The sequence below is a fragment of the Ailuropoda melanoleuca genome, chromosome 2 (assembly GCF_002007445.2).
Source record: "Ailuropoda melanoleuca isolate Jingjing chromosome 2, ASM200744v2, whole genome shotgun sequence".
Lineage (NCBI taxonomy): Eukaryota > Metazoa > Chordata > Mammalia > Carnivora > Ursidae > Ailuropoda > Ailuropoda melanoleuca.
Genome location: NC_048219.1, coordinates 1684853 through 1698689, shown reverse-complemented (window position 1 = coordinate 1698689; position 13837 = coordinate 1684853). Strand labels below are relative to the sequence as shown.

The following is a 13837-nucleotide window of genomic DNA, read 5'->3' as shown; positions in this document are numbered from 1 at the left end:
AAAGCTTACTCCATTCTATTTCTGCATTAATGGGCCATTGGCAATTGCACAGTTTAGGCTATTCTGTTCTTCCCTGGACAGCTGCCTTTGCAATCCAAGTGGCTTCAAGTGGCCTGCCCTCCCTCTTTCAGGTTATCTTTGTGTCCATATTTCTATTTGATGTATAGTATCTTAGTTAAATTCATATTATTGAAAATCTTGTTTAAAAGCAAAAAGGTACTGATTAGCTACCTATCTGTTCCATTTTCTGGTTATACTGGAACTCTTTAAACAATAGTTTATTTTTAAATAGCCTCCAAAATCTCTATTAAATGCCTGATTGGAAGAGGGGGAACAGTTTGGCTTTTGCAGTAACCTGTGTCCACTGGTTATATTTTGTGGTGCTAAGTGCCAGAGATATATCAGTGTTATGTTGGCCATGCCCTGTTGCCAACTGTGCACAGAAGAGTGAGTGAGTGGGTGGGTGGGTGGCATTAACATTGGATCCAAGTTCACAGAAGGCTGCTTTCCTTAATATCTACAGTCCTCACCATCTTAAAGACCCCTTAAAAAAAAAGAAAGAAATTAAAGTTTCTATTTTTAATATGAGCCAGCAGCGACTACAGTTTGTTCTGTTGCTTACAGTTACCCATAGGATTAAGACTATTGTCATTCCAAGTGGAAAGCTCAATAGCCAATGGTGACTAGTGCAAAATAGACTAGGGTACTTTCCCACTAACTTGTGTTTTGTTTTGTTTTTAAAAAATATATGTGTAATTTCATAAGGTACTCCTCTTGCTCATAGAAAGTTCTTTTTTGACTGGAACCTTCCAAATACATGAAGTTGCAACTTTTATTTTAGAGCCTTAGAAATGGGACCTTTCTGTGGAACAGTGATAAGACAGGTACTGCTGTACTCAGGTTAATTTTTTAACATGGCCCTTCTCTCCCATTTTCTTCAAAAGTGTCATGAAGAAACATCTCACTTCCACCCCCTACTTTCATACCACACGGGTGGTATTGCCTATTCTTGAGACTTGATGTCCATAGTAGAGGTATGATCTGTTTTCTTTTCGTAATTGGAAAACTGAAAATATAAGACCTCAGTTTACGTGAAGAGAAAAAGTTCTACAAGAAGTAAAGCTCCCCTTATCATCATTTCTGAAAAACTCTTGTACAGTAGTTAGCCTAAACATACTCTAATCACAGGTCATCAAGAGCTCATTAATTTATGCTGAATAACTTCAAATTGTGATTAAGACACATTTCATTACTTGAAAAATAGGTGACGTTTTAGCTTCTAAGGTGAATTCTTAATAAAGTGGTCTTCAGCCATCTCCTACGTTGTGGCATGTGCTCCTTGAAAATTATTTATATGAAATAATGGCATTTGGGGAAATAATTCCACATCTCTTCCACGAAACTTAAATTCTGAGTATGAGGGATTGTTTCATGGTTAATCTTCAGTCCGATTCACCTGCAGTGATGAGTTGACGGAAGGAAGGCTGTCTAGGAAATAACTGAAGACGTATTTTAGTTTCTTAAATGTATAACATTAAAGCCCTGTGTGGTTTGTGTTCAAAACCTCTTTGTAAATATTTTCTTTTTACTATTAAAGAGGGTGGTTAACATTTCAATAGTTAATGTATTAGTAGCCAGTACATGACACTTTGTCCTGAATAGTTTTCTTTGTCCTTTTTAGTGAAATCACATTGGAGGTCCAGTTAATGCTCTGGTGAAGAATTAGTTGATCTTAGAGGTTTAGGTTTTAAAATTTTGTCGGTGGAAAAGCTTTTTCTTTCATTGTACGTTAGGGAAAGTTGGAGTGTGTATTATCTGCTGTCAAGCACTCTGTTGGGCTAAGGAGTTATATTTTCTTTTGTTTTCATTCTCAATATCAGATAGCAATAGGTACATATGGACAGTGTTGTGCTCTTGTGTATAAAAATTGAAAGATTTTATTTCTTTTGCTCTTTTTTCTTCTTGAGCTTATAATAGTACCACTTTGATTAATCATGTTAAGAGAGTGATGTTCTTTACCAGCTATTTGCTTTGGTATGCCTGATATTAAACTTTACTAGTTAATTGTATTTAAATATATATATATAGTTATTTATATATTTAAATATATATTTATATATTATAAATATGCTTGTATATTTATAGATATATAAATGAAATTTTATTCTTTAAGAAATAAAGGAAGATACTGAAATTTCCATTTCATGTGTAAGATACCCCATTAAACTTAAGTAAATTTGAAATCAGTCCTGTTAACATTATTTCCCATTGGACATTTTAATTACCTCCTGGCTATTTCTTGTAATATAAAAGCTTTTCTCATTTCCTCCAGCTCTATCAATTGCATAAGCACCCTTGACTTTTTCATGTTTGTCTTAATATAATCACTTAGTATTTCAGACCTCCTTTTGCTTTATTTTAGGGTGGTTTTTTGGGGGTTTTTTTTTTTTTTTTTTTTAATATTCCTATCACAGAGGTACCCTTACGTGCCTAACAGCTTAGCTGTTTCTCTCCCAGCTGATAAATGGCAAACTATAGCTGGTAGTGGTGTTAACCTGTTGAATCTTAGTACCTGTCTGTCACTGTCCTGCAGCAAAGCTTTGACTGTTTGTGTTTTTTTTTCTTGTGGGTTTTTTTTCTTTTGGCATATTGTGTGACATTTTGGTTTTTGTTGTGGTGTTTCTGACTCTTTGTGCCTTTCCTTTTGTGTTTGTTTTCCCTCCTTTTCTCAGTTTGCAGCGGGGCCTCGACCTGCCCATCACCAGGTACTGTACCCTTGCCCCTTCACTATCACCCTTAACTAATAGGTGGGGGCTTTAGTAGCTGCTGACCCTTAGAATGCTGCCATTCCAGGGAACCACCCAGCCTGTACTCTTCAAGAGTAGCTGCATCCCCTGTGATTCTGTTCTTTTTGTCCTTCACTAAATTTCACAGCATTTTGTTATTAACAAACCCATTCCCTTCTGTTGATGGCATAATTTAAAAATAATAGAGTATCTTTTTTCCCCAAAAAATAATTGCTCTGAATTTAGGGAACCCTGAAAAATTTTAGATATAGTAAGCCCTCACAGATTTTGTGGATATATGTGTTGTTTAAGTTTGACTGGAACAGGCAACATTCTAAGGGTTTTCTGTTAACATTCTGATGTAACTTGTATTGATGTATATAAAATAGCATTAGTATTTCTAAAATCACTTAATCTCAGTTACTAACTTAGATCTAATATCAAATTAACGGTAATACATATTCACTTGCTGCATAGAATTATTCTCAGGATACATAGAAAATAAATACCTTATTTAATTTTAATATTTATAGCCTGTTGGTTCTTTTTAAATGAAGTGATTATATAAATTAAAATTGAAAAATGTATATGCTGCCACTTATTTATTTAGCAGGAATATACTAGAGGAGGTGGTTTGGGGGGAAAAAAAGCCTCGCAGGGTTTTTCCTTCCAAATAACTTCTTACAGAGTAGTGCCTTGAAACATTTTCTCCGGCTACGATAGAAAGAGCCTAGACCTTACAGATCTGGGTTCATATTACTAGCTTTCCTGTGTAACCAGCTGGATTAAAGAGATCTTTTTCTGAGCCTCCGTTCCCTCATATGTAAAATGGGGATAAATACCTACTGTATTAGAGATAAGATTCTTTAGGCATCTGACACAAAGTAAGCAACAATAAGTGGTAGCTGTTTTTTATATTATTATGCAATCTAGTATGGTTTGATAAAATGAGAGAAATTTACCCATCGTTTACCTGTGTTAATCATAGTTAGAATTCTTATTACTGAGTAAATGGACATGGTATAATTGCAGGATTTCGTTGTCTACCAGTGATTTAATATAAGGCTCTATTTCTCAAAATAAAGTCTTTTCAGTTTAGATAATGTAAAAACCAAGCAAATTCTGAGGTGCTAAAGACACTTTGCAGGAAAACTCAGATGTGGTTGTATGAAGTGGATGGCAATTCTTTGGATTAGATGAAGAAATAAAATTCGGGTATTTTTTAGTACCAAAAGATAGTGTTTTTAAAGTACTTTGAGAGCTTGCCATTTGGTGTCAACTAGACCTAGGTTTAACTCTTATTAACTGGGTGGTTTTGGGCAAGTTATTCACTGGCCTCAGCCTCAGTTTTCTGTAAAGTGGGGACAGTATTAGTACCCATTTTAGGACTGATTATGAAGAGTAAATGAGATAATGGAAGGAAAATGATTAGCAGTGTTTGGCATATGCTACAGATCTATGGGGCAAGATTACTAATAGTTAAAAAGATAGTTAAAAAGAAGATAAGCCCTTAAGTAAAAAGATTGATTATAAATTTTATAAAATATTTAGTCAAGTGTTACAGAGGCAAGGCTTAAATTTTAGTTAGCAATTAAGCCAGAGAGATACTCCTAACAGAGAAACCTGGGAGATCTCTGCTCCCGAAGTAGAGTAGAGAGGAACTATTGATTAAGAAAAACGATTTCTGAGCTCCTCATATAAGGCTAAGTGTTTGTATAATTTTTTTTCCATCACAGTGGTCCTCAAATAGTGATGTTGTATTTAAGCCTTTATAAATAGTCTTCTTTGGGAAAATTGTTTTCTGAACTTTCTTCTGAGCTTAAAGGCTTGTGATACTCTTTGTCTTTCTTTAGTTCCAAAAACCAAGGAAAACTTAAAGGAGTCTTTGTGAGAAAAGGTTGATTTCATTTCTGAAATCATTTTCATGTGTAATGATTCAAGAAAGTATTGGCAGATTTGTCCTTTATTTAGCTATAGGATGATGCTTGTGAAATTATGGCATGTTTCAACCATTAAAAAAATAGAACTCCATATGTGTATATACTTATTTATTCATTAGCAAGGAAAGTAATTACTTTTTGATACTAGTTCTTGAAGATAGATTCTTGAGGTGCATCATAAATCCAGAGCATTACTTTTGGATACAAAAACTTCAGGTGGCTGGCTGCTTTTTACTTTGGCATTCCTCCTTTCTAAATAACAGTTAAAATTTTTTCATTACACCAGAGTTAATTAAATGAGTAAGGAAACATACAGCTTTGGTTGAGGCAGCAGCAGGAATTAGTTCCTGTGGAGAACTAGAAAAGGGAAGGCTATGGGGTTGAGGTGGCACCGCAGGGCAGGAGCTGGCTGAAGCAGTGGTGTGGCCTATAGCAAATTGTTAGGAAGAGTTTGCTCTACTATATCCATGGATGTACAGGCCAGTTTGGTTTGTTTCACTTATGGAATAGATATTGGCATTTTGGGTGGGATAACCAGTTATGAAAAACTTTCCTGTAAGTTGCAGTTCATTTAGCAGCCTTAGGACTCTAAGTGCCAGTAGAATTCCCCCAGTGACAATTAAGAAACAAAACAAAAAACACTTTCATGTATTTCCAGATAACCCCCGTGGTGGTTTGATACTATTTCCCATTTGAGAATTACTGGTTGAAGTCTGTATTTAAAGCGATCTTCGCCTCAAATCTAAAGTCATGTAGAGGGGCTCCTTGTGTGGCTCAGTTGGTTAAGCGTCTGACTCTTGGTTTTGGCTCAGATCGTGATCTCAGGATCACAAGACAGAGCCCCATGTTGTGCTCGGTGATGGGCATGGAGCCTGCTTAAGATTCTCTCCCTCTCCCTGTGCTCCTCCCCACCCCCTTCAGAAGGAAGGAAGGAAGGAAGGAAAGAAGGAAAGAGAGAAAGGAAAGGAAAGAAGGAAGGAAGGAAGGAAAGAAGGAAGAAAGTCAGGTAGAGGTTCATACAGAAGGAGGTGCTCATAAGACAAAACAGTACACAGAGACTTACATAATGAGAGCAAACAGTAAAAAAACTTTGAGTGGTATATAGAGAATACATTTTTTAAAAGGGAAAAACATCTATGTCCTAGGTTATTTTTGGTTTGTTGTGAATTGAAGGCACAAATTGTTTTTTCATCTATAGTTGTTTTCTTTGGCCAGAAAAAATTAAATCAAGGGTTAGAATTAGCTTTGAATAGTTAGACTTGGTGAACAGATTTCTCATTTCTCCTTTATTGAATTGTTCATTAGTGGCTACCTTTCTGATCACATATCCTTTCACACTTTGATTTTATTTTTTTTATACAATAATTTGATGCTGAATGATGTTTCCTATGATTGTTGTTTCTAAAGTCCAACAGTAAATACGTAAGTTTTTGTGAATGCTTAGTAACAATTGGTTCTATAAATATTATGAAGAAAAAAAATATTGTTATTTAGGTAAGCTAATTGGAGGTAATTGCTTGTGAAATGAAACCACGATTGTCCAGTTCAGTAATCTAGAACCTATATATGTATTTTTTCTTCTTTGTAAAATGAAGTTAACTGAATTGAAATGAAACAAATAAGATTCTGGATAGTAATATTTTTAGTTTAATAGGACCAAAAAACTGTTATAGAATGTATTTCTTGGAACTACTTTTTATTTAGAGTATCTTTATGTGGCCAGCCAGAGCTCTTACTGAGTCCCTCAAGTCAGGGATACCATGCTCCAGTTAAAATTATGTCAACCATGTATTCTTCTTCCAGTACCATTAGTTTTTGGCTTTTACAGGGCTTCTTCAGATTAATTAGGATGTTCTATTCTTTTTGCATTTTCTAACCTGAAGAGAGCTTGAGATTAGACTAACAGTTTTCTTCAAAGGTAAAAGAAGTACTAAGTAATTTTATATGCAAACACCCGTGGCTTTAGAAATATGTCAACTATTTTTACTCTGATGTTTGAAAATCCCAAGGTAATTAGAAACTGAAAGAACAGAACGTACACTCATAAGTAAAGCAAGTCACTTGGTATAATGTAGATTCTGGCTTGTTATTGATTTCATGTTTAGTAGTTGAAATTTGTGTAGTTGTGGTTTAAAGTTACTTGTGTTCCTGTCCTTATTTTACTTTTGGGTTTCACAACAGAGATCAAGTGTTGGTTAAATACTATGGCTGAGTAATCTTTGCATTTTGAGAAAGACCAGGGAATTGGTATTTAAAAGTGCTCATAGAAAAAAAAACATTTTGCAGTGTGTTGATACGTGCTTTTAGTTCCCACAGTATTCACAAATGTTGACTAGTATGCCATATTCAAAGCAATTGAATTTAGTGTAAACAAATAAAAGCTTGATAAAGCTTAAGAGTATTTTGCATCAAGGAAGTATGTTACCTAGTGGTAAGCAGCATTAAAACTGTGCATGTTTTCTGTTGTAGTTTTGTTCTTTTTGCTAAAAAATTAAAAGAAAAAACAGCTTGGCTTATGTTGATTTTTTTTTTTTTTCCCCATCATGACCCTTAAAGGTTTTTGTACTCAAAGTGTGTTTTTATGTTTGAAGTCTTAGTTTCTGGTAGAGAAATATTTGTATTGCTCTAGGCAATTTCTTAGATTTGGAGAGTAAAATAAATGAAGGCTTAGGGCTTGCGTCTGGGGCCAGACTGGCATATCAGTTTAATGGATATTACTTGGAAATAAGATCAAGCATTTATGCAGTCTTATGACCAGTCCTCTTAGATTTTTCAGAGCTTAATGTAAGTCAGTCATAGGCAGTTTTATCTAGTGCCCTATTCAAAGAGTTGTAGGGTTATGGCAGAGATAGTAAAGAAAATACAGGTTGGGAGTTGGCATAACTAGGAATCTTAGCTTTACTACAAACTAACTTTGGGCCTCAGATTTCTTTTCTGAGAAATGCATAAAATATGCTCATAAATGAAAAAATATTGAAGTGTTAGAACAACAGCACCTGTTTGCTAAGGGTGTTGTGAGGATCAGAGTACCTGCCTGTCACAGTCCCTGGCACATAATAGATTTTTGGTAAATGTCAATTTCCTTGAACAGTGACACAGCCTGCCTATCTTTCCCCCCTTTCTCAATCTGTACCTGTGAGCGAAGTACTCTACAAGGATGCTCATTTCTCAGAGTCTGCATCATGGTCAGACAGAACACCTTCTGACCCTGAACAGAATCCTTAGGGTTTTTTCTTCCGTCTGACATAATCCTCCATGGCACTACTGTCTAGTAGAACTTTCTGTGATGGTGGTGAAACTGTTCTGTGTCTGCACTGTTCACTGTAGTAGCTACTAGCCACATGTGGCTATTGAGCATTTGAAAGTTGCAATGCAACTGAAGAACTGAATTTTTTATTTTAATTTAAGTAATCAAATATGGCAAGTGGCTCTTGTATTGGACAACTCAGCTCTAGGGCTTACATCTTCTAATTCTTAATGAAACGTAAATTATGTGATAATGGCCACGTGCAGGGAAAGTATAGAAAGAATTTAGGCTGTAATAGCCTTCATTGTAAAGTGGTGTAAGTCAGCAGAATATCTGGTTGATACTTGAATGATATCCCATTATGTGGACTCTTCACTGCTTTTGTGAGAAAATTATAGCACTGTTATTTTTCTCACGAGTGCTTTAGAATTTTTGAAGATATTAACCTAAAAAATTTGCAATTGCAAATCTTACTATTCCTCCAGTAGACTGAACTATATATTGCAGAAAGCTAGGGATTTCAGAAACATATTTTTGATATAGTTTTTATTGCTTTGCAAATTAGTAAGTATTCCATAGTGGTTTTTTTTCCACATAGGAAGAACTAATGTGATTGAATATGATTTTTCTAGTTGCTAAAAATGAATAGGTAGTTTTCAAAGAATGTCGAATTATTATGTACTTTTTTTTAGAGATATACTTATCTTTTGCTGATTTTAGAGAGAGTGAAGTCATGAGAAGTGATAGAATTACCAGCATATTCAGAAAGCATTTATTACTAATGTTATTGGCCAGGAAATTTTAGGTAATGGTATAATTATCACATCTTTAGAAGGATTTTCCAAGAGGCAGCGTTTTCCTTCTGGCTTCTAGAATGTTACAATGATAGTCATCTATCATGAATACTCCAAATTCAGCCTCTGTTTTAAATGTATCCTAGCCCTTAGGAAAAGCTGCGCAAATTACCACCTCAGGTGAGGGCTGATTCTTTCCCTGCCATTCTCCTGGCATACTAGTGGTCCACTGAAAGATAAAAGACTTAAAACAGATTGAAATCAGGTTTGGAGATGATACTTACGTTGTACACAATTCCTCCCTTCTCTGCCTAGCCTTTTACAGCATTTTCATCAGTGACTTGGATTAATGACATGCCTGTCAAATTTGCTAATGGTTATGTGGTTTTGACATTATATTATACATTTGGAATCCAGAAATATCTGTACAGTCTGAAGTGATGGGTTGAAATTAGCCAGATATATTTTCAAAGGAACAACGTACATGATTCCCTATCTGAACTTCATTACACAACTCTAAGAGTACATGCAAAAGTGAAGAGCATGACTTGTTGCCAAGTTATATATAAAGAAGACTTAAGGGTTTTACAGGATTGTAACTCAGTACCAATCAGTAGTAAAATGTGGTTGACACAGAGCTCCTGTTACTCTTCGTTGTATTAATGGAAATATAGTCAGCCAGAATAAGAGAGAGATGTTGCTCTTTCATTTAGCAACAGATAAATTTATCGAGTGAGGCCAGGTACATTCTGGGCAGACACCACCTGGATATTTGTGTTTGGTTCTCTATTAGTGAGGCTTTGAACTGTGGGACCATACTGAGAGAAAGCTGAAGAGGGAATTCAGTATCTTGGTTGGAGGGACAGGACATGGAGGGTAGTAATTGACTTTGAACAAGAAGTAGACATTGGTGTGAAAGTTGCCAGTGATGGCTGTCTTCACATAACTTTGAGATTTGCCACTTCTTTGGAAGAAGGATTTGTCTTTGGTGTGATTTTAGGAATATTTATTGGACCAGAGGGAAGATGATACAGAGAGAAAAATTTGGAGCCAGTAGAAGGAAAGTCAGAACTCCATTTAATAATGAAATGGAACTATGTCTTCAGTTACTCAAGTGTTGTAACTTGAAGGGCATGTCAAATAAGAGATTTAAACTTTAGGTATATGGTTAGACTAAATGGCTTGTACTACTGTCCTTCCATCCAGCATTCAGGAGAGTTTGATCAGCGGAGAGGAAAAGGGATTCAGAAGCATTGCAAGCAGTTTGGGAAGGCCCGTTCACATTCACAGGTTCTTTTTAATAACCTGTGGTTTGCAGCCATGCCCACCTACGGATTTTTAGTGTCCTGCACCACTATTAAATCTAACTCTAAATTTACAATTGAATGGTAGGAGAGAGTACAAAAAAAGAGAATCCACCTCTTTTTATTTCTTTGCCTTTCCAGCCATTACACCTTTTCTAGTCCTATAGATAGTAGAATCTCCTGTGTGGAGGGAGGAGGGAGAAGAATGAAGAAGGGAAGGAACTTCTTAAGTGGGGAAAATAAGCTCCAGATAGCCTGTCCTTATAAAAATCTTAGTGCAGTGAGTTTGAGTAAAAGGTCTGTTAAATGTTGGACCAAGGATGTAAAAGCATATGAATAGGTGTCTGTTACTATAAGGGAGATAGAGAATTAGAGTCTTGTGGTAGAAGAAACTTATTTTCCTGAATAATAACCATGAATTTTGTGAAGTAATTGATAGAACATTTTTCTTATCAGGAATGTTACGATTAAGGGATATGCCATCCATTAATGTAGTTGGATAAAGGTCTCACCACATCCCTTCAGCCTTAGAAAAATTTCTTTTGACTGTCAACAATTGCTTGAAAATACGAGGGGTGTTCCATTTCATGAGAAGTAGAGTGTGTTAGAGTTATGCACCTAAACCTGACTGTGTTTCAGTTACAGGTGGGAGACCTTTAGAACGTTAAATCTCCCTGTCCCTCAGTTTCCCCATATATCTAATGGGGGTGTTAATAATATTACCTGCCTTAGAGGTTTGTTGTAAGAATAATTTAATATATATGTAAAATAATTAGAGTAGTACCTGGTAGCTAGTAAGTGCTATATAAATCTTCAGTGTTATTTAATGTGCATAATTGAATACACTTTTCTACATTGCTTCAAAGCTGAAGTCTTAGTTTATAAAAAATATTACATGTCCACATAACCATAAATTGTGTTTTCCTGGGTTCAGCTGTATGTTAATATTAGCAGTATCATCAGAAACACTTGTTTCTCTTTTAAAACCACTGAAGAAAACAGGCTTCTGAATCCTCCTTGAATAAGTTGTATTCTCAGCTATTGTAAACGGGGTTAAAAACCCCAGCAGAGAAGTTGGGAACTGGTGCCAAGAGAAAGAATCACATACAGTAAACTGTGCCCATATCTGCTTTTCTTGCTCTGCACAAGTTAATAACACCATGTCTCTTCAGGGAGTAAATACGCTTACAAAATTTGATTATAATATAACCATAGTGGATCATCACCTGTTGTGTATGATACTCTCCTTGTCTTCGCTGCCCTCTAGAGTTGGGGGAAAAGGATCTTTCTTACAGGAGTAAGATTTCTATACACTGCATCTAACATGAAGAAGTGCTCATTAAGTTGAGCAGATGAATGGCTATCCTCTCTTTGAGGCCTGTAACAGTTTTGTGGCTTCTGACATATTAACCAAGTTATAAAAATGATTATGATTTTTCATGAAGTGTGTTTACAGCTCACATACGTTGATAAATAATAGATTCTGCCTGCTGTGTAATTAAGAGAAGTGACATGTAGGATGGAAAGTTTACTAGTTCAGTGTTCTTGGTTGCAGCAGACAGAATTCTTGTATCTGTCACCAAAACTGTGTCAGTGGAGATAACCACAAGACTATTGTGTTGGTGTGGCCCAGCCCAGGTTCCTGTTATCAACTTTGCTTCTTGTACTTTCTTTTCATCTCCATCAACTCCTCTCTGTGGCCTTCCCCATCTGGTTCTCCCATCCACTCTACCACTCCCGTTCTCCTGCTGTATTGTCTCTTGCTTTTCTGTGACTTAATCTATTTAGGGCTTTCTTTGTCCTGGGTTATGAAGACCGAATGGGGATGAGCCTTGGACGTTGTATCCTAATTCTTCCAATTCAGCACAAGATAAAAAGTTATTTCTTCTACTGTGTGTGGGTAACTTGATAATTAAGAGTAAGACCGGGTAAGACCTGAGTGGGCCCAGAGGTCAAAGCTCATCCTTGCTTTATTTGGACCAATCGCAGTCAATATTCATGTCTGGAATTGTGAGACAATTCAAGAGATTTTGGAGCTAGACCACATTTTAAGACTAGCTTTATGTTTCCCCAGTTTAAAGCTTTAAGTGGCTTCTTATATATAGTTGAGAAGAATAGGTTTCTGTCCTGAAGGGTCTGATATATTTTGAAAAGTTTAGTTATTTCTTAGGATGTTTGCAAACTTTAATGAATGGCACTTTTATTATTAACTCCATATTTCTCCATTAAAGTTGGAACGTTCATAGAGAAGCTAAATAACTAATGCCAAGTCACATAATAGGTGTCTGTAGAGCCAAGAACAGGAATCAGTCCCATCTGTACTTGCAAGAAGACATTTCCTTTCAAGCTATTATAACTTGTGGCTACTATTAGAATATTTTTGCCCTGGATTTATTTATATTCAATTAAGTGTGATTCAATTCTTCAATTCCATGTGTCCTTGAATTCTCAGTGGAGAATTGTCATTCTGATTTTCTAATCTTCCTTCTTCTCCTGTTATTACTAAATAGAAAGATATTTTTGTTGAGCTGCATGCTATGTCCTACCCCTTCCTACTGATCTATAAGCTTTTCCATTGGCTTTCTTTCTGTTTCCTGCTGCTTTCTTGCTTCATAATTGAAGGGAGGATTCAGACCCATCCAGGTAACAACTACTGGTTCTGCATGGCCTCTTTATTATTCTGTTCCCTTATTAATATTACAATGAGATTGATTGTTTGCTGATGAATATACATGCATTCACGGTGGGAATTTACTATTGGTATATTGTTTCAAGGCTTTTAAGCCTGCAGTTGAGAGCCATAAATAACCACAGGTACTGGCTGCCATTTGATAAATTTATGTTCTGCTCATTCTAGACCATTCTTAAGTCTGTCTAGATTTTCCACTTTTACTGCAGACTATTCAAGAAAGCAAAATTGGGTTCAGTTTTTAATATGGTGTTGCCACTTTTTAGAAAAGAAAGGCCATTCCCATCATGTGACAAGCAGCATGTGACAACTCTACTAGTAGTTTTGATTTAACTTGACTCTGATAGACTGAGATGAAAATCTTTAGAAATATTTTATAAATTACTTGAATGGTAGTTTTTTAGGGAGCTACTTTTAATTTTTAATAAGTTGATTATAAGCCACCTACTCTAAAATGAAAGAATAAGTACTTTTTTACAGTAGAACTACTTATAGAGAGACACAAGCCACCCCTTTTGTTACATTTTATCACACATCTAAAAATTAATAATTATGGTATATAAATTTTCGTTTAAAATAGCTGAGGCTTCATTTTAAAAGTGAGACTGCCCTACTGTTTTCATATGTGTGACAGCAGTGATCAAAACTTGACTTAACGTGCCTAGTGTAGAATATTTTTAGTGATCCCAGCCACATGCAGTTTAGCCTCTTTTCATGTACATTGTATTTCCAATTCAGCTGATAACATTTTTATTAGTGGGAAAAAAGAGAAAGCTCAAGATAGTAAAATTTACATATTCCCTTTTGTAAAAAAATAAATATTTTTTCTCCCCTCCTCAGTTTTTTCAGAGGCCTCAGATACAGCCTCCTAGAGCTACCATCCCGAACAGCAGTCCTTCCATTCGTCCTGGTGCACAGACACCCACTGCAGTGTATCAGGCCAATCAGCACATCATGATGGTTAACCATCTGCCCATGCCGTACCCAGTGCCCCAGGGTCCTCAGTACTGTATCCCACAGGTAAAGTATCTCTCAGGTCTGTGTGGTGCAGCAATAGAGTGGGAGTTAACCCAAATT

The 13837-nt window shown here is 35.8% G+C and overlaps 1 protein-coding gene across 28 annotated transcripts in view; it reads left to right on the top strand.

The window, feature by feature from the left end:
* The window catches only part of EIF4G3 (eukaryotic translation initiation factor 4 gamma 3), a 315445-nt gene that overhangs the window by 156383 nt on the left and 145225 nt on the right, over positions 1-13837 (top strand). For 16 of the 28 annotated variants that reach the window (XM_034645782.1, XM_034645798.1, XM_019808886.2 and 13 more), the window contains 3 exons: positions 2733-2765; positions 12694-12714; positions 13601-13780. In XM_034645782.1, coding sequence (XP_034501673.1) covers positions 2733-2765; positions 12694-12714; positions 13601-13780 — 234 coding nt within the window. Of the gene's footprint in view, positions 1-1004; positions 1035-2732; positions 2766-12693; positions 12715-13600; positions 13781-13837 lie in introns of those variants that run through there. The other 12 variants (XM_034645772.1, XM_011235907.3, XM_011235912.3 and 9 more) reach the window with 5 other exon arrangements.